This window comes from Oncorhynchus gorbuscha, linkage group LG13, assembly GCF_021184085.1.
Source record: "Oncorhynchus gorbuscha isolate QuinsamMale2020 ecotype Even-year linkage group LG13, OgorEven_v1.0, whole genome shotgun sequence".
Classification (NCBI taxonomy): Eukaryota; Metazoa; Chordata; class Actinopteri; order Salmoniformes; family Salmonidae; genus Oncorhynchus; species Oncorhynchus gorbuscha.
This window is the reverse complement of record NC_060185.1, coordinates 92,156,702-92,177,285: the sequence shown is the minus strand read 5'-3', so window position 1 is coordinate 92,177,285 and position 20,584 is coordinate 92,156,702. Positions and strand designations below refer to the sequence as shown.

The window sequence follows — 20,584 nt, the reverse complement described above, 5'->3', positions numbered from 1 at the left end:
AGTATAGAAAAGTTTTGGTAAACCTAACTCGGCATGGCCTCAAACTGGAAGGTTGCAGTAAACAAACATTTTATGTTGTGAACATTTTTCTACCAGAAATTCAATGGCTTTTTTTTTGTGTGTGAATTTTAAATCATTGTTTTCGGACTTGGTTGGGCGCTGGATGGAATTGAATTCTTCTTTCTCTTTGCACTTTTGTATTTAATGTTTATCATGACACTTACAAACTACAGCATTCTGTTTTACGCTGCGTTCAGAAAGTATTCAGACCCCTTGACTTTTTCCACATTTTGTTACATTACAGCCTTATTCTAAAATGGATTAAATACATTTTCTTCCTCATCAATCTACACACAATACCCCATAATGACATCACAATACCCCATAATGACATCACAATACAGCATAATGACATCACAATACAGCATAATGACAAAGTGAAAAAATGTTTTTAGAAATGTTTGCAAATGTTTTTTTTTTTAAAGTTCTTAAGTAAGTAGTCAAACCCTTTGCTATGAGGCTTGAAGTTGAGTTCAGGTGCATCCTGTTTTCATTGAACATCCTTGAGATGTTTCTCAAACTTGGAGTCAACCTGTGGTAAATTAAATTGATTGGACATGATATGGAAAGGCACACAGCTGTCTAAGGTCCCACAGTTGACGTCAGAGCAAAAACCAAGCCATGAGGTCTAAGGAAATGTCCTAAAGCTCCAAGATAGGATTTTTATTTTACCTTTATTTAACTAGGCAAGTCAGTTAAGAACAAAATCTTATTTTCAAGGACAGCCTAAGAACAGTGGGTTAACTGCCTGTTCAGGGGCAGAACGACATTTGTACCTTGTCAGCTTGGGGATATGAACTTGCAACCTTTTGGTTACTAGTCCAACGATCTAACCACTAGGCCACCCTGCCGCCCCGGATTGTGTCGAGGCACAGATCTGGGGAAGGGTACCAACAATTTCTGTTGCATTGAAGGTTCCCAAGAACACCATGGCCTCCATCATTCTTAAATGGAAGAAGTTTGGAACCACCGAGACTTCCTAGAGCTGGCCGCCAAGGGCAAAATGAGCAATCGGGGGAGAAGGGCTTTGGTCAGGGAGGTGACCAAGAACCCGATGGTTACTCTGACAGAGCTCTAGAGTTCCTCTGTGTAGATGGGAGATCCTTCCAGAAGGACCACCATCTCTGCAGCAGTCCATCAATCAGGCATTTATGGTAGAGTGGCCGGCTGGAAGCCATTTCTCAATAAATGGCACATGAGTTTTCCAAATGCACCTAAAGGTCTCCTTAGACCATGAGAATCAAGATACTCTGGTCTGATGAAACCAAGATTGAACTCTGGCCTGAATGCCAAGCATCCCGTCTGGAGGAAATCCATTTTAAAATAAGGCTGTAACGTAACAAAATGTGGAAAAAGTTAAGGGGTCTGAATACTTTCTGAATGCAGTGTTTATTTCACCCCCAGCAAATACCTTTTCTATCACTCACCTGTCCATTAGTTGAGTAAAACCTATTTCAGAGGAACACCTGTACAAAATGACATCCCTTGTTATAGATGCCTTTCTGTTTTGCAGCCTCCGCTATATAATAAAGATTGAAGTTGTTCCTTTGTTGCTTTGTCCTGTATGGTTCTTAGGCGCTCTGCGTGGCACAGAGGCAAGTGTGACCTTTGACTTTCAGAATGACGTTGCCCCTTGATCAAATTTTATTTGTCACGTACACATGGTTAGCAGGTGTTAATGTGAGTGTAGCGAAATGCTTGGGGGGCCGGGGGGTTGACAAGGTCAAATGATTACGTTATTGATAGAAAGATGCCCGGGCTTCCGACTTGGAATTTCGAGTTGGATTCATATTCAAAAGGATTTTTGACAGATGACGCTTGTTTTTTTTCCTGAGTTCCCAGTTGTATTGAACATGTATGTCCCAGGTATATAAGGACAGACATATGCCTAGACACTAGAGCAGGGGTGTCAAACTCATTGTCTGTGATATTTAGTTTTTTTTCCTTTCAATTAAGACCCAGACAACCAGGTAAGGGGAGTTCCTTACTAAGACCCAGACAACCAGGTGAGGGGAGTTCCTTACTAAGACCCAGACAACCAGGTGAGGGGAGTTCCTTACTAAGACCTAGACAACCAGGTGAGGGGAGATCCTTACTAAGACCCAGGTAAAGGGAGTTCCTTACTAAGACCCAGACAACCAGGTGAGGGGAGTTCCTTACTAAGACCTAGACAACCAGGTGAGGGGAGATCCTTACTAAGACCCAGGTAAAGGGAGTTCCTTACTAAGACCCAGACAACCAGGTGAGGGGAGATCTTTACTAAGAGCCAGACAACCAGGTGAGGGGAGTTCCTTACTAAGACCTAGACAACCAGGTGAGGGGAGTTCCTTACTGAGTCCCAGACAACCAGGTGAGGGGAGTTCCTTACTAAGACCCAGACAACCAGGTGAGGGGAGTTCCTTACTAAGACCCAGACAACCAGGTGAGGGGAGATCTTTACTAAGAGCCAGACAACCAGGTGAGGGTAGTTCCTTACTAAGACCTAGACAACCAGGTGAGGGGAGTTCCTTACTAAGACCCAGACAACCAGGTGAGGGGAGTTCCTTACTAAGACCCAGACAACCAGGTGAGGGGAGTTCTTTACTAAGACCCAGACAACCAGGTGAGGGGAGATCTTTACTAAGACAGACAACCAGGTGAGGGGAGTTATTTACTAAGACCTACCAGGTGAGGGGAGTTCTTTACTAAGACCAAGACAACCAAATGAGGGGAGTTCCTTACTAAGACCTAGACAACCAGGTGAGGGGAGTTCCTTACTAAGACCCAGACAACCAGGTGAGGGGAGTTCCTTACTAAGACCCAGACAACCAGGTGAGGGGAGTTCCTTACTAAGACCTAGACAACCAGGTGAGGGGAGATCCTTACTAAGACCCAGGTAAAGGGAGTTCCTTACTAAGACCCAGACAACCAGGTGAGGGGAGTTCCTTACTAAGACCCAGACAACCAGGTGAGGGGAGATCTTTACTAAGACCTAGGCAACCAGGTGAGGGGAGTTCTTTACTATGACCTACCAGATGGGGGGAGTTCTTTACTAAGACCTACCAGATGAGGAGAGTTCTTTACTAAGACATAGACAACCAGGTGAGGGGAGTTATTTACTAAGACCTACCAGATGAGGGGAGTTCCTTACTAAGACCTAGACAACCAGATGAGGGGAGTTCCTTACTAAGACCTAGACAACCAGGTGAGGGGAGTTCTTTACTAAGACCTACGAAGGTGAGGGGAGTTCCGTACTTAGACCCAGACAACCAGGTGAGGGGAGTTCTTTATTAAGACCCAGAAAACCAGGTGATGGGAGTTCCTTACTAAGACCCAGACAACCAGGTGAGGGGAGTTCTTTACTAAGACCTACCAGGTGAGGGGAGTTCTTTACTAAGACCTAGACAACCAGGTGAGGGGAGTTATTTACTAAGACCTACCAGGTGAGGGGAGTTCTATACTAAGACCCAGACAAACAGGTGAGGGGAGTTCCTTACTAAGACCTAGACAACCAGGTGAGGGGAGTTCCTTACTAAGACCTAGACAACCAGGTGAGGGGAGTTCCTTACTAAGACCTACCAGGTGAGGGGATTTCCTTACCTAGACCTACCAGGTGGAGGGGATTTCCTTACCTAGACCTACCAGGTGAGGGGAGTTCTTTACTAATTAGAGAACTTCATTCATCGAGTACAAGCACTCCAGGACCGACTTTGTGAAACCCTGTGCTAGAGTCCAATGTCACCTCTACTAGCAATGACTAACCAACCAGCTGACGCTTTGTCCTACTTCTGAGTGAGAATGAGTCACCTGTGCTCCCAAAACAGACCACTAGATGGCAGTAAATGTCCCTATATTCATACCTTGCTTTATTGTTTGCACTGTAGGGTACTCAGGGGTAACTGACCACCCACCCCCCTGTAATTCCACAAGATGTCACCAAATTATTTCCCCACCACTTCCCTAGCTGCCACTGCTCTTGCTCAACAAAAATGTCCTCTATGACATCACAACCTTTGGAGATATTTCAACAAAACTCTTTTGTGGTAAGTTGATCAAGTTGTAGATATATTCCAATAAAGTGAGATCTATACTTGTTTTTTAAAATATACAAGTAGAAAAGCCTTAAGCTAAATAATACTCTTGTTTAGAGAGAACAATGTCTATAACACTTGGTTTATTTTTAGGTTTATGGTTATGAATGTGTTTTTACCTGTCATTTAGACAATGACAATCCTAGTTAGCACTAGTTTATGCTAATTTTCTAGCTAGCAACTTCACTAGCAGTAAATGCTAGCCAGCGATCTAGTTAGCATAAGCTGCTATGGGTGCTAGCTAGCAACCTTACTGCCAGATCGTCTGAGGTGAAATACATCCAAAAGATAACGGAACTTAATTGCAGTTATACATTTTTCCACCAGTGACTGATAACTTTATAGTTAATGTTACTTTATAGCATTTTAGCCATTTTACACAGCATTTTATTTCATATAGCTAGATAGCTAGCTACGTAAAAAATAAACACTTTTCAATTGGTATCTCTCCCCTGTTTTCAGTCACAGGTGGGGACTGGATTAGGTGTGAGCAGTGCAGGAGGTGGGCTCATGAATTGTGATCCAATTTTACTGGGGACAGCTTTTGTCCTACAGTGGGGCAAAAAAAGTATTTAGTCAGCCACCAATTGTGCAAGTTCTCCCACTTAAAAAAGATGAGAGAGACCTGTAATTTTCATCATAGGTACACTTCAACTATGACAGACAAAATGAGAAGAAAGAAAATCCAGAAAATCACATTGTAGGATTTTTTATTAATTTATTTTCAAATTGTGGTGGAAAATAAGTATTTGGTCAATAACAAAAGTTTATCTCAATACTTTGTTATATACCCTTTGTTGGCAATGACAGAGGTCAAACGTTTTCTGTAAGTCTTCACAAGGTTTTCACACACTGTTGCTGGTATTTTGGCCCATTCCTCCATGCAGATCTCCTCTAGAGCAGTGATGTTTTGGGGCTGTTGCTGGGCAACACGGACTTTCAACTCCCTCCAAAGATTTTCTATGGGGTTGAGATCTGGAGACTGGCTAGGCCACTACAGGACCTTGAAATGCTTCTTACAAAGCCACTCCTTCGTTGCCCGGGCGGTGTGTTTGGGATCATTGTAATGCTGAAAGACCCAGCCACGTTTCATCTTCAATGCCCTTGCTGATGGAAGGAGGTTTTCACTCAAAATCTCACGATACATGGCCACATTAATTCTTTCCTTTACACGGATCAGTCATCCTGGTCCCTTTGCAGAAAAACAGCCCCAAAGCATGATGTTTCTACCCCCATGCTTCACAGTAGGTATGGTGTTCTTTGGATGCAACTCAGCATTCTTTGTTCTCCAAACACGACGAGTTGAGTTTTTACCAAAAATGTATATTTTGGTTTCATCTGACCATATGACATTATCCCAATCTTCTTCTGGATCATCCAAATGCTCTCTAGCAAACTTCAGACGGGCCTAGACATGTACTGGGTTAAGCAGGGGGACACGTCTGGCACTGCAGGATTTGAATCCCTGGCGGCGTAGTGTGTTACTGATGGTAGGCTTTGTTACTTTGGTCCCAGCTCTCTGCAGGTCATTCACTAGGTCCCCCCGTGTGGTTCTGGGATTTTTGCTCACCGTTCTTGTTATCATTTTGACCTCATGGGGTGAGATCTTGCGTGGAGCCCCAGATCGAGGGAGATTATCAGTGGTCTTGTATGTCTTCCATTTTCCTAATAATTGCTACTTTTGTGCCCCACTGTATGTACAAATTAGAATCGTGCAATAGCAGAGCATAAGAAAGTTGCCACATCAATGTTACGCTGAATTAATTAGTTAAGTTATTGTTATTTGATGTTATACTCCAATGTTATTTAATGTTCTTATTTATAATCCATTTCACTATTATATTCTAAGTAATATTTTTTGTTTATTATTAAAAACAACTATTGAACATCTTTTGCTCCTGAGTGTAATTTTAAAGACTGCTGGGAATACCCTGGTACTTTAAAAAACGCACCTTTTCTAAAAAACAATATTTCATTAAATAACAACAACAACAAAAAAGATTTCCTTTTATAGTTTATTCGCCTAAGCATGACCTTTATCCACGACCAATTTTCTTTCCAAATGTTCCTTTTTTGTGTCAGCAAATAGACATTGTTCTTAAAGGGGCTAGTTACCTCCTACTACTACCCTATCACGTTCACTAGTCCAGACTCTAGTTAGATAGGCCTATGATATGAATGGCTGCAAAGATTGCGTAGATAAGTTAAAATTTGGATAGGTTTATGAGAGTGAATTTTACATATGATTGAAAATATGTTAGTTAATGTTTCTCTATGGTTCCATTTAATTTGTATTTTGTAAAATCAAAGGCCTAGTGTACAGCAGCCTACAACTGATGTACAACAGTTCAATCCATTAGGTTTGTGTTAAAAGAGCTGACTATTGGAAAACCAGCTTTCCTTCCGCTGCCCTTGATGTTGAATATTTACCCCTCCCCCATTATCTGGGGCAAAAGTGAAAGCAACATACATGATGGCAATTTCAATTACAAGCCAAGCTATATACGCAGCCATGCACTCCATCAAACCATATCAGACCGTTAAGGGCCATATAAGGCGGCGTTTAGACAGGCAGCCCAATTCTGATCTTTTTTTAAAAACGAATTGGTATTTTGACTAATCAGATCAGCTCTTGAAAAGACCTGATGTGAAAAGATCTGACGTGCTTGGTAAAATGACAATTTTGTGGAAAATATCAGAATTGGGCTGCTTGTGTAAACGCTTTTTGTTGGCTTTGTAATGTTTCCTCTTCTACAAAGGAGCAAGCCCCAGTCTTGAATAATCAGTGGACGTTTATATTGCTTCAAATATAGGGAGTCTACTGATGATGCGCATAATGCAGTGATTCTGCTTCCTGATATTCTTTAACGAAAGCGTATGGAGATAGGCCCAGAACTAGACAATACAAAGGGAAAAAAGCTGATATATTTCAAAGTTGTATTGGGGCTCCCCGAGTGGAGCGGTCTAAGGCACTGCATCTCAGTGCAAGAGTGGTCACTACAGTCCCAGGTTCGATTCCAGGCTGTATCACAACCGTCCTTGATTGGGAGTCCCATAGGGCTGCGCACAATTGGCCCAGGGTCGTCCGGGGTATGCGGTCATTGTAAATAAGAATGTGATCTTAACTGACTTGCCTGGTTAAGTACATGCTATTGTCATCAATTATCTATCTGTTCCGCAAAAATAGTAAGGTGAAGTTAGCACACATAACCAAACACTAGCGACTACCCTAAAAATATTTGCAAATAAAAGTCATTGTCTGAGAAACAATGAACTATCATTGACTTTTAAATTCTGAAACCTGGCCATGAACATTTTTGGGTATAGAGCAAGAATATTTTACATTTATATGATTTGGACCCCTGTAAAAATCGAGATATTGATATTTTGTCCTGTTTATTTGCATCGATTTCATGTTGGGCATTTATTGTGAAAGGAACTACGGCCCTACTGCTGCGCCTGTTGGTGCTGAGTTTCCGCTGCATACATGTCCAATTAGCTTCGTTGAGCTAGCTATTCAGGGACATCTCTGGCGACGGACTGCGGTGACCGTGCCAGACAAGGATCGGAGCTTAGTGCAGTAAGTGTCTGGATACCTTTATAACACATGTTGGATTTGATAGCACTTTTTTTTGAGGGAGGGGTTGTGGCTGGCAGTTAATTAGGGCTTAGGGCTGAAACAGGGTCGCACAGCTGGCCTGAAACAGATGCTTGGGATAATAGGCTATTAGCGGACATATTACATTTCTTTGGGCGTTTTACATGTTTGCAACATGTTGGACGTTGACTTGGTATCATTTTTTAAACTGCATTGTTGGTTAGGGTCTTGTAAGTAAGCATTTCACTGTAAAGGTCTACCTACACCTGTTGTATTCGGCGCATGTGACAAATAAAATGTGATTTGATTTATCCAGATCGAACGATATACATGCAGCGATTTGCTCCAGATCAAGCTGGTCTGCATCTCGTTGATCCATTTATCTGATCATGCCAATAGTAGGATTGTGCGTCCGGATCCATTTGCACGGTCGGTTCATTTGACGAAATGAAATGATGATAAATATTGTTGGCTATATTTTCACTGACCCTCACTCAAACCAGAGCTGGCTGGTTTTTGCACAATGTTATGCAGTTGTGTGATTAGGCTATGCTATGCGAACTCCCACTGTAGCCTAAGAAATACGTTACAATGTAGCCTATATAGCTTAATATGTAGCCATTGAGGCCAGTGATTGGTTAAACTTGGGGCTGGAAAAGAGGTTTTTAGCCCAAATGCCACCTAACCTAACGTATCAGGCGTAAGACAAAACCGCCCATTGTCAAAGTTCAATTTTAGAACGAGATAACAAATATCATCAAATCAATGCTGCCTTTGTATTAGGGCTTCAGCCTATTGTTGTATTGGATTTGACCCACAGGCAGTCTGACTGATTGACATTTTGTCAGAAGAAGACAGATTTATAACAACTGTTGTTGTTTGTGAGTAACCAATAAGACATATTTTCTACAGACTGATTAGTGTGTGTGTGTGTGTGTGTGTGTGTGTGTGTGTGTGTGTGTGTGTGTGTGTGGAGACAACTGTCCTCAACGTGCTGAGTGTCCTGTCCCTATCTTTCAATAGACTGACTCACAACAAGGGGGCCAAGATCAGAGGAGTATCCCAAGCTTGTGTGTGTGTGTGTGTGTGTGTGTGTGTGTGTGTGTGTGTGTGTGTGTGTGTGTGTGTGTGTGTGTGTGTGTGGAGACAACTGTCCTCAACGTGCTGAGTGTCCTGTCCCTATCTTTCAATAGACTGACTCACAACAGGGGGGCCAAGATCAGAGGAGTATCCCAAGCTTGTGTGTGTGTGTGTGTGTGTGTGTGTGTGTGTGTGTGTGTGTGTGTGTGTGTGTGTGTGTGTGTGTGTGTGAGACCACCATAAGGAGGCACTCATCAGTCGTGCTTATGCATTGAGTTATTATGGCCTGTATCCATTTAATTGAGCTATCTCGTGAGAACCCCGTGAACCTTAATTCAATTTAAAGATACAGTAGCGCCTCTCATAGACATTCTACAGTCGCCAGCCAGAGTCTATGGAATACCTGTGTTTTATCGTTACTCCTGCAGCCATCTTTGGTGTGATTTCATCATCCAGTAGTAGACCTGTGCACGAGCTACACAGATACAGATACAGATACACAGATACCAGTTTCTCACATAACGGGTTACAGACAGAGACATTGTTACAATGGGTTAATATAATCTATTTCAGACTGGGTTACATTGTAACAACGGGTTCAGACTGGGTTACATTGTAACAACGGGTTAATAGAATCCAGTTCAGACTGGGTTACATTGTAACAACGGGTTAATAGAATCCAGTTCAGACTGGGTTACATTGTAACAACGGGTTAATAGAATCCAGTTCAGACTGGGGTTACATTGTAACAACGGGTTAATAGAATCCAGTTCAGACTGGGTTACATTGTAACAACGGGTTCAGACTGGGTTACATTGTAACAACGGGTTCAGACTGGGTTACATTGTAACAACGGGTTCAGACTGGGTTACATTGTAACAACGGGTTCAGACTGGGTTACATTGTAACAACGGGTTCAGACTGGGTTACATTGTAACAACGGGTTAATAGAATCCAGTTCAGACTGGGTTACATTGTAACAATGGGTTAATAGAATCCAGTTCAGACTGGGGTTACATTGTAACAACGGGTTAATAGAATCCAGTTCAGACTGGGGTTACATTGTAACAACGGGTTAATAGAATCCAGTTCAGACTGGGGTTACATTGTAACAACGGGTTAATAGAATCCAGTTCAGACTGGGTTACATTGTAACAACTAGTTAATAGAATCCAGTTCAGACTGGGTTACATTGTAACAATGGGTTAATAGAATCCAGTTCAGACTGGGTTACATTGTAACAACGGGTTAATAGAATCCAGTCCAGACTGGGTTACATTGTAACAATGGGTTAATAGAATCCAGTTCAGACTGGGGTTACATTGTAACAATGGGTTAATAGAATCCAGTTCAGACTGGGTTACATTGTAACAATGGGTTAATAGAATCCAGTTCAGACTGGGGTTACATTGTAACAATGGGTTAATAGAATCCAGTTCAGACTGGGTTACATTGTAACAATGGGTTAATAGAATCCAGTTCAGACTGGGGTTACATTGTAACAATGGGTTAATAGAATCCAGTTCAGACTGGGGTTACATTGTAACAATGGGTTAATATAATCCAGTTCAGACTGGGGTTACATTGTAACAATGGGTTAATAGAATCCAGTTCAGACTGGGGTTACATTGTAACAACGGGTTAATATAATCTAGTTCAGACTGGGTTACATTGTAACAATGGGTTAATAGAATCCAGTTCAGACTGGGTTACATTGTAACAACGGGTTCAGACTGGGTTACATTGTAACAACGGGTTAATAGAATCCAGTTCAGACTGGGTTACATTGTAACAACGGGTTAATATAATCTAGTTCAGACTGGGTTACATTGTAACAACGGGCTAATAGAATCCAGTTCAGACTGGGTTACATTGTAACAATGGGTTAATAGAATCCAGTTCAGACTGGGTTACATTGTAACAACGGGTTAATAGAATCCAGTTCAGACTGGGTTACATTGTAACAACGGGTTAATAGAATCCAGTTCAGACTGGGTTACATTGTAACAACGGGCTAATAGAATCCAGTTCAGACTGGGTTACATTGTAACAATGGGTTAATAGAATCCAGTTCAGACTGGGTTACATTGTAACAACGGGTTAATAGAATCCAGTTCAGACTGGGTTACATTGTAACAACGGGTTAATAGAATCCAGTTCAGACTGGGTTATATTGTAACAACGGGCTAATAGAATCCATTTCAGACTGGGTTACATTGTAACAACCGGTTCAGACGGGGTTACATTGTAACAATGGGTTAATAGAATCCAGTTCAGACTGGGTTACATTGTAACAACGGGCTAATAGAATCCATTTCAGACTGGGTTACATTGTAACAACGGGTTCAGACGGGGTTGCATTGTAACAATGGGTTAATAGAATCCAGTTCAGACGGGGTTACATTGTAACAACGGGTTAATAGAATCCAGTTCAGACTGGGTTACATTGTAACAACGGGTTAATAGAATCCAGTTCAGACTGGGTTACATTGTAACAACGGGTTAATAGAATCCAGTTCAGACTGGGTTACATTGTAACAACGGGTTAATAGAATCCAGTTCAGACTGGGTTACATTGTAACAACGGGCTAATAGAATCCAGTTCATACGGGGTTACATTGTAACAACGGGTTCAGACGGGGTTACATTGTAACAACGGGTTCAGACTGGGTTACATTGTATCTCGGGAATGTCCTGATTATTTTTCCTCTCTGTGATAAAAAAAAAAACATAAAATCCATTTGATAGGAAAATAAACATGCAGTAGTTTGGCTTTAGTGCAGAAGTTCTCAAATGAAAGGGATTTTCTCCAGAACCTTCCCCTGTTCTTTCACACTAAACGTAGGCCTATGGGCATACTGCTAGACAAGGTGTTGCCTCGGCTATGGGAGATTATTTTTGCTGTGTACAGCGTAAAACACCAAATAATGCATGCAGAGCAGAATTAGGCCGATACCCACTAATTATCAAAATCCAGAAAAGAGACCTTAAATTCTACAACCACCTAAAAGGAAGCGATTCCCAAACCTTCCCTAACAAAGCCGTCACTTACAGAGAGATGAACCTGGAGAAGAGTCCCCTAAGCAAGCTGGTCCTGGGGCTCTGTTCACAAACACAAACACACCACACAGAGCCCCAGGACAGCAGCACAATTAGACCCAACCAAATCACGAGGAAACAAAAAGATAATTTCTTGGCACATTGGAAAGAATTGACAAAAAAACAGAGCAAACTAGAATGCTATTTGGCCCTAAACGGAGAGAGTACACAGTGGCAGAATATCTGACCACTGTGACTGACCCAAACTTAAGGAAATATTTTACTATGTACAGACTCAGTGAGCATAGCCTTGCTATTGAGAAAGGCCGCCGTAGGCAGACATGGCTCTCAAGAGAAGGAAGCCTATGTGAGCACTGCCCACAAAATGAGGTAGAAACTGAGTTGCACTTCCTAACCTCCTGCCCAATGTATGACCATATTAGAGACACATATTTCCCTCAGATTATATAGATCCACAAAGAATTCGAAAACAAATCAAATTTTGATGAACTCACATTTTTTTATTTAACTAGGCAAGTCAGTTAAAAACAAATTCTTATTTATAATAAAAGCCTAGGAACAGTGGATTAACTGCCTTGTTCAGGGGCAGAAGAACAGATGTTTACCTAGTCAGCTCAGGGATTCAATCTGGCAACCTTTCAGTTACTAGTCCAACACTCTAACCACTAGACTACCTGCCGCCCCTACACTCTAACCACTAGGCTACCTGCCGCCCCTACACTCTAACCACTAGGCTACCTGCCGCCCCTACACTCTAACCACTAGGCTACCTGCCGCCCCTACACTCTAACCACTAGGCTACCTGCCGCCCCAACACTCTAACCACTAGGCTACCTGCCGCCCCTACACTCTAACCACTAGGCTACCTGCCGCCCCTACACTCTAACCACTAGGCTACCTGCTGCTCAAATATCTATTGGGTGAAATGCCACAGTGTGACATCACAGCAGCAAGATTTGTGACCTGTTGCTACAAGAAAAGTGCAACCAGTGAAGAACAAACACCATTGTAAATACATGTAACGTCGTTCGTCTGTTGAATGAAGAGAGTCAGACCGAAATGCAGCGTGTAGGTTACTCATGACTTTAATGAAAGTATCGCGGTACATGAAATAACTGAACTAAATACAAAAACAACAGAACGGAACGTGAAACTTATTACAGCCTATCTGGTGACTACAACACAGAGACAGGAACAAACACCCACAAAATACAAAGCGAACTCAGGCTACCTAAATCCGGTTCCCAATCCGAGACAACGAGAATCACCTGACTCCAATTGAGAATCGCCTCAGGCAGCCAAGCCTAACTAGACACACCCCTAATCATACACAATCCCAATTAATACAAACCCCAATACGAAACACAACATATAAACCCATGTCACACCCTGGCCTACCCAAACATATAACAAAAACACAAGATACAATGACCAAGGCGTGACAATACAACCCATATTTATGATTTATTTTCCCTTTTGCACAACCTTACAACACTGTATATAGACATAATATGACATTTGAAATGTCTTTATTCTTTTGGAACTTTTGTGAGTAATGTTTACTGTTCATTTTTTAATTGTTTATTTCACCTTGTTATTTATTCCACTTGCTTTGGCAATGTAAACAAATGTTTCCCATGCCAATATAGCCCTTACATTGAATTGAGAAGGAGAGAAAGGGGTAGGAGGGCGTGGTGTGGGGTTTGGGGCTTTTGAAGAGACGCCACGTCCCGGCCACAGGTCTGTGGTTGAGGGGGTTGTGAGGTTCAGGATAATTTAGTTCTTCAAAACCCCTGTGTCAGGTCAGCCAGCTCATCTCCATAGCAACATTATACTGAATCAGCTATCCTGCTAAGCTAATACTGAGAATAATTTCTCACAGTGTGTTCTAAATTACTCATTCTTCTCAAAGGACAGCAGTTGTGAAATGATTTTGTGGTAATATAAGAGAAGTTACCTAGAAAGGAGTGATTTCTGGCTGATGTGTGTATTATAGGCCTACAGAATGTGTAATCAACTCAACAAAGTGTGTGTGTGTGTGTGTGTGTGTGTGTGTGTGTGTGTGTGTGTGTGTGTGTGTGTGTGTGTGTGTGTGTGTGTGTGTGTGTGTGTGTGTGTGTGTGTGTGTGTGTGTGTGTGGAGTGGGATTGGGGAACTATGTCTACTCTAGTTTCAGAATTAAATAGAGTTAGTGGAAGGCTGTTTCAGGGTTCGTTCTGTCCTATGAAATACAATCGTCAAGGACTCTTGTTTTGCTTTTCGTGATTTGTGTTGCGTTTGTCTCCTTGTCTCTAACTCTAGGACTGGGGAATTTCGCCTCTTCTGACAGTAGCTAGGCTAGTTTATGAATTTCGCCTCTTCTGACAGTAGCTAGGCTAGTTTATGAATTTCGCCTCCTCTGACAGTAGCGAGGCTAGTTTATGAATCTCGCCTCCTCTGACAGTAGCGAGGCTAGTTTATGAATCTCGCCTCCTCTGACAGTAGCGAGGCTAGTTTATGAATCTCGCCTCCTCTGACAGTAGCGAGGCTAGTTTATGAATCTCGCCTCTTCTGACAGTAGCTAGGCTAGTTTATGAATTTCGGTCGCGCGCCGGTAGATAAATCACCTGGGACAATATAACTAATGTATGTTTACAGGGTAGATATACAAGGACAAAATAATTCATCTTTGTTATGAATGTTGTGTCCTTTCAGATCACCATGACGACAGAAATCTCCACCTCCATAAACATCAAGGAGCCTCGATGGGACCAAGGGACGTTTATGGGCCGGGCCAAACACTTCTTCACTGTTACCGACCCCCGCAACGTCCTGCTTACTAACGAACAACTAGAGAATGCACACAAAGTCATTAGTGACTACCGGTAGTGTATTCTGAGCATGGTTCTCCTTAGTTCTGGTTCTTCCTAGTGCTCCTTAGTTCTCCTTGGTTCTGGTTCTTCCTGGTGCTCCTTAGTTCTCCTTGGTTCTGGTTCCTCCTGGTGCTCCTTAGTTCTCCTTGGTTCTGGTTCCTCCTGGTGCTCCTTAGTTCTCCTTGGATCTGGTTCTTCCTGGTGCTCCTTAGTTCTCCTTGGTTCTGGTTCTTCCTGGTTCTTTCTAGTTCTCCTTGATTCTGCTGTATGGAAACAACCCATAACTGAGCTGAGTTAGAATAGAATTAGAATTGATAGAATTGACCCCAGGCTTATTGGTATAGATCAAGGACCAGATTTCCCTTAATTAACTATTGACTAACCAGAAAGGCAACACATGGTTGCGTTCTATAATGCAACATTGAATACAATGGGCCGTGTTTATCAAATGCAGGTTGTGTGCATCTAACAGAGCTTTGTTTAAACTTGTATTGCTTCTAAGTAAACAGGATCAGCTAATCACTTGTCCCCCTCTCTCTCTCTCCCCCAGGCAAGGGGTGATGTCCCCCGGGCTGACAGAGGACGAGCTATGGAGAGCCAAGTACATCTTTGACTCAGCCTTCCACCCAGACACTGGAGAGAAGATGATCCTGATTGGCCGCATGTCGGCCCAGGTCCCCATGAACATGACCATCACTGGCTGTATGATGACCTTCTACAAGTGAGCAGCAGTGTTCTATTAGAATCAATGATAGTGTGTTAACCTGTATTTAATTAGGCAAGTCAGTGAAGAACAAATTCTTATTTACAATGATGGCCTAGGAACAGTGTATTAACTGCCTGTTCTGGGGCAGAACGACAGATTTTTACCTTGTCAGCTCGGGGATTCAATCTGGCAACCTTTCGGTTACTAGTCCAACGCTCGAACCACTAGGCTACCTGCCGCCCAATGATAGTGTTATAAGACTGTTCTATTAGAATGAATGATGGTGTTATAAGACTGTTCTATTAGAATGAATGATGGTGTTATAAGACTGTTCTATTAGAATGAATGATAGTGTTATAAGAATCTCTCTCTCTCTCTCTCTCTCTCTCTCTCTCTCTCTCTCTCTCTCTCTCTCTCTCTCTCTCTCTCTCTCTCTCTCTCTCTCTCTCTCTCTCTCTCTCTCTCTCTCTCTCTCTCTCTCTCTCTCTCTCTCTCTCTCTCTCTCTCTCTCTCTCTCTCTCTCTCTCTCTCTCTCTCTCTCTCTCTCTCTCTCTCTCTCAACTCCAGCTGTAGTCTTAGGACAACTCCAGCTGTAGTCTTATGGCAGTGGATCAATCAGTCCTTCAATGCAATAGTCAACTACACCAATAGGAGTGGAGATGCTCCTCTCTCAGTTAAGTAAGTTTGTGTTATAGTTACTATATCAGGGCCATTCTACTATATTCTTACAGCGACATTTTCTATGTGTGATTATTGTTCAGAAGAACTGTATAAAAAACAATGCACACATCAGCAATAAATAACTTTTCTTAAAATTAAATATTGCTAAAAGTAATTAGAAAAGAGTTGGAGGGTGTTCAACCAACGTGAGTCGAGGTGTAACCAAAACATTTGATAATAATTGAAAAGGAAAAAGCTTCTTAAAAGTAATTAAGTCATTTTAAAATAATCAGAAAACTAAGCATCTCAATAAATAATACTCAGGTATGTCAAATCACGTAATGCCATATTCCAGTCTGAAGGAAGTATTCTTTGAATTCATTTCCCTCAGTCGGCCTGTAGTTTTAGTTGATGTTGGCCTGTAGTTTTAGTTGATGTTGGCCTGTAGTTTTAGTTGATGTTGGCCTGTAGTTTTAGTTGATGTTGGCCTGTAGTTTTAGTTGATGTTGGCCTGTAGTTTTAGTTGATGTTGGCCTGTAGTTTTAGTTGATGTTGGCCTGTAGTTTTAGTTGATGTTGGCCTGTAGTTTTAGTTGATGTTGGCCTGTCGTTTTAGTTGATGTTGGCCTGTCGTTTTAGTTGATGTTGGCCTGTCGTTTTAGTTGATGTTGGCCTGTCGTTTTAGTTGATGTTGGCCTGTCGTTTTAGTTGATGTTGGCCTGTAGTTTTAGTTGATGTTGGCCTGTAGTTTAGTTGATGTTGGCCTGTAGTTTTAGTTGATGTTGGCCTGTAGTTTTAGTTGATGTTGGCCTGTAGTTTTAGTTGATGTTGGCCTGTCGTTTTAGTTGATGTTGGCTTGTCGTTTTAGTTGATGTTGGCCTGTAGTTTTAGTTGATGTTGGCCTGTAGTTTTAGTTGATGTTGGCCTGTAGTTTTAGTTGATGTTGGCCTGTAGTTTAGTTGATGTTGGCCTGTAGTTTTAGTTGATGTTGGCCTGTCGTTTTAGTTGATGTTGGCCTGTAGATTAGTTGATGTTGGCCTGTAGTTTTAGTTGATGTTGGCCTGTAGTTTTAGTTGATGTTGGCCTGTAGTTTTAGTTGATGTTGGCCTGTAGTTTTAGTTGATGTTGGCCTGTCGTTTTAGTTGATGTTGGCTTGTCGTTTTAGTTGATGTTGGCCTGTAGTTTTAGTTGATGTTGGCCTGTAGTTTTAGTTGATGTTGGCCTGTAGTTTTAGTTGATGTTGGCCTGTAGTTTAGTTGATGTTGGCCTGTAGTTTTAGTTGATGTTGGCCTGTCGTTTTAGTTGATGTTGGCCTGTAGATTAGTTGATGTTGGCCTGTAGTTTTAGTTGATGTTGGCCTGTAGTTTTAGTTGATGTTGGCCTGTAGTTTTAGTTGATGTTGGCCTGTAGTTTTAGTTGATGTTGGCCTGTCGTTTTAGTTGATGTTGGCCTGTAGATTAGTTGATGTTGGCCTGTAGTTTAGTTGATGTTGGCCTGTAGATTAGTTGATGTTGGCCTGTAGTTTAGTTGATGTTGGCTTGTAGTTTAGTTGATGTTGGCCTGTCGTTTTAGTTGATGTTGGCCTGTAGATTAGTTGATGTTGGCCTGTAGTTTTAGTTGATGTTGGCCTGTAGTTTTAGTTGATGTTGGCCTGTCGTTTTAGTTGAAGTTGGCCTGTAGATTAGTTGATGTTGGCCTGTAGATTAGTTGATGTTGGCCTGTAGTTTTAGTTGATGTTGGCCTGTAGTTTTAGTTGATGTTGGCCTGTAGTTTTAGTTGATGTTGGCCTGTAGTTTTAGTTGATGTTGGCCTGTAGTTTTAGTTGATGTTGGCCTGTAGTTTTAGTTGATGTTGGCCTGTAGTTTTAGTTGATGTTGGCCTGTAGTTTTAGTTGATGTTGGCCTGTCGTTTTAGTTGATGTTGGCCTGTAGATTAGTTGATGTTGGCCTGTAGTTTAGTTGATGTTGGCCTGTAGATTAGTTGATGTTGGCCTGTAGTTTAGTTGATGTTGGCTTGTAGTTTAGTTGATGTTGGCCTGTAGATTTAGTTGATGTTGGCCTGTAGTTTAGTTGATGTTGGCCTGTAGTTTAGTTGATGTTGGCCTGTAGTTTTAGTTGATGTTGGCCTGTAGATTTAGTTGATGTTGGCCTGTAGATTAGTTGATGTTGGCTTGTAGATTTAGTTGATGTTGGCTTGTAGATTTAGTTGATGTTGGCCTGTAGATTTAGTTGATGTTGGCCTGTAGATTTAGTTGATGTTGGCCTGTAGATTAGTTGATGTTGGCCTGTAGATTAGTTGATGTTGGCCTGTAGTTTAGTTGATGTTGGCCTGTAGATTTAGTTGATGTTGGCCTGTAGATTTAGTTGATGTTGGCCTGTAGATTTAGTTGATGTTGGCCTGTAGTTTTAGTTGATGTTGGCCTGTAGTTTTAGTTGATGTTGGCCTGTAGTTTTAGTTGATGTTGGCCTGTAGTTTAGTTGATGTTGGCCTGTAGTTTAGTTGATGTTGGCCTGTAGATTTAGTTGATGTTGGCTTGTAGTTTTAGTTGATGTTGGCCTGTAGTTTTAGTTGATGTTGGATTGTAGTTTTAGTTGATGTTGGCCTGTAGTTTAGTTGATGTTGGCCTGTAGATTTAGTTGGTGTTGGCCTGTAGATTTAGTTGATGTTGGCCTGTAGATTAGTTGATGTTGGCCTGTAGATTTAGTTGATGTTGGCCTGTAGATTTAGTTGATGTTGGCCTGTAGATTAGTTGATGTAGGCCTGTAGTTTAGTTGATGTTGGCCTGTAGTTTTAGTTGATGTTGGCCTGTAGTTTTAGTTGATGTTGGCCTGTAGTTTTAGTTGATGTTGGCCTGTAGTTTTAGTTGATGTTGGCCTGTAGATTAGTTGATGTTGGCCTGTAGATTAGTTGATGTTGGCCTGTAGTTTAGTTGATGTTGGCCTGTAGATTAGTTGATGTTGGCCTGTAGTTTAGTTGATGTTGGCTTGTAGTTTAGTTGATGTTGGCCTGTAGATTTAGTTGATGTTGGCCTGTAGTTTAGTTGATGTTGGCCTGTAGTTTAGTTGATGTTGGCCTGTAGATTTAGTTGATGTTGGCTTGTAGTTTTAGTTGATGTTGGCTTGTAGTTTTAGTTGATGTTGGCCTGTAGTTTTAGTTGATGTTGGATTGTAGTTTTAGTTGATGTTGGCCTGTAGTTTAGTTGATGTTGGCCTGTAGTTTTAGTTGATGTTGGCCTGTAGTTTTAGTTGATGTTGGCCTGTAGATTTAGTTGATGTTGGCCTGTAGATTAGTTGATGTTGGCTTGTAGATTTAGTTGATGTTGGCTTGTAGATTTAGTTGATGTTGGCCTGTAGATTTAGTTGATGTTGGCCTGTAGATTTAGTTGATGTTGGCCTGTAGATTAGTTGATGTTGGCCTGTAGATTTAGTTGATGTTGGCCTGTAGTTTAGTTGATGTTGGCCTGTAGATTAGTTGATGTTGGCCTGTAGATTTAGTTGATGTTGGCCTGTAGATTAGTTGATGTTGGCCTGTAGATTAGTTGATGTTGGCCTGTAGATTTAGTTGATGTTGGCCTGTAGATTTAGTTGATGTTGGCCTGTAGATTTAGTTGATGTTGGCCTGTAGATTAGTTGATGTTGGCCTGTAGATTTAGTTGATGTTGGCCTGTAGATTAGTTGATGTTGGCCTGTAGTTTTAGTTGATGTTGGCCTGTAGTTTTAGTTGATGTTGGCCTGTAGTTTTAGTTGATGTTGGCCTGTAGTTTTAGTTGATGTTGGCCTGTCGTTTTAGTTGATGTTGGCCTGTAGATTAGTTGATGTTGGCCTGTAGTTTAGTTGATGTTGGCCTGTAGATTAGTTGATGTTGGCCTGTAGTTTAGTTGATGTTGGCTTGTAGTTTAGTTGATGTTGGCCTGTAGATTTAGTTGATGTTGGCCTGTAGTTTAGTTGATGTTGGCCTGTAGTTTAGTTGATGTTGGCCTGTAGATTTAGTTGATGTTGGCTTGTAGTTTTAGTTGATGTTGGCCTGTAGTTTTAGTTGATGTTGGATTGTAGTTTTAGTTGATGTTGGCCTGTAGTTTAGTTGATGTTGGCCTGTAGTTTTAGTTGATGTTGGCCTGTAGTTTTAGTTGATGTTGGCCTGTAGATTAGTTGATGTTGGCTTGTAGATTTAGTTGATGTTGGCCTGTAGATTTAGTTGATGTTGGCCTGTAGATTTAGTTGATGTTGGCCTGTAGATTTAGTTGATGTTGGCCTGTAGATTAGTTGATGTTGGCCTGTAGATTTAGTTGATGTTGGCCTGTAGATTTAGTTGATGTTGGCCTGTAGATTAGTTGATGTTGGCCTGTAGATTTCGTTGATGTTGGCCTGTAGATTAGTTGATGTTGGCCTGTAGTTTTAGTTGATGTTGGCCTGTAGATTAGTTGATGTTGGCCTGTAGTTTTAGTTGATGTTGGCCTGTAGTTTTTTGTTTGGTGTGTTTTTGGTACCTATTAAACCCCT

General features: G+C 41.6%; 1 protein-coding gene across 1 annotated transcript in view; it reads left to right on the top strand.

Moving 5' to 3' along the window:
• The first annotated feature begins 7,570 nt into the window (after positions 1-7,570).
• Positions 7,571-20,584, top strand: part of LOC123994191 (sideroflexin-1-like) — a 40,678-nt gene continuing 27,664 nt past the window's right edge. Inside the window, exons 1-4 of the mRNA XM_046296722.1 lie at positions 7,571-7,710; positions 14,563-14,732; positions 15,271-15,441; positions 16,006-16,104. Of these exons, the coding sequence (XP_046152678.1) occupies positions 14,569-14,732; positions 15,271-15,441; positions 16,006-16,104 (434 nt within the window). The 5' untranslated portion in view covers positions 7,571-7,710; positions 14,563-14,568. The remainder of the gene's footprint in view (positions 7,711-14,562; positions 14,733-15,270; positions 15,442-16,005; positions 16,105-20,584) is intronic.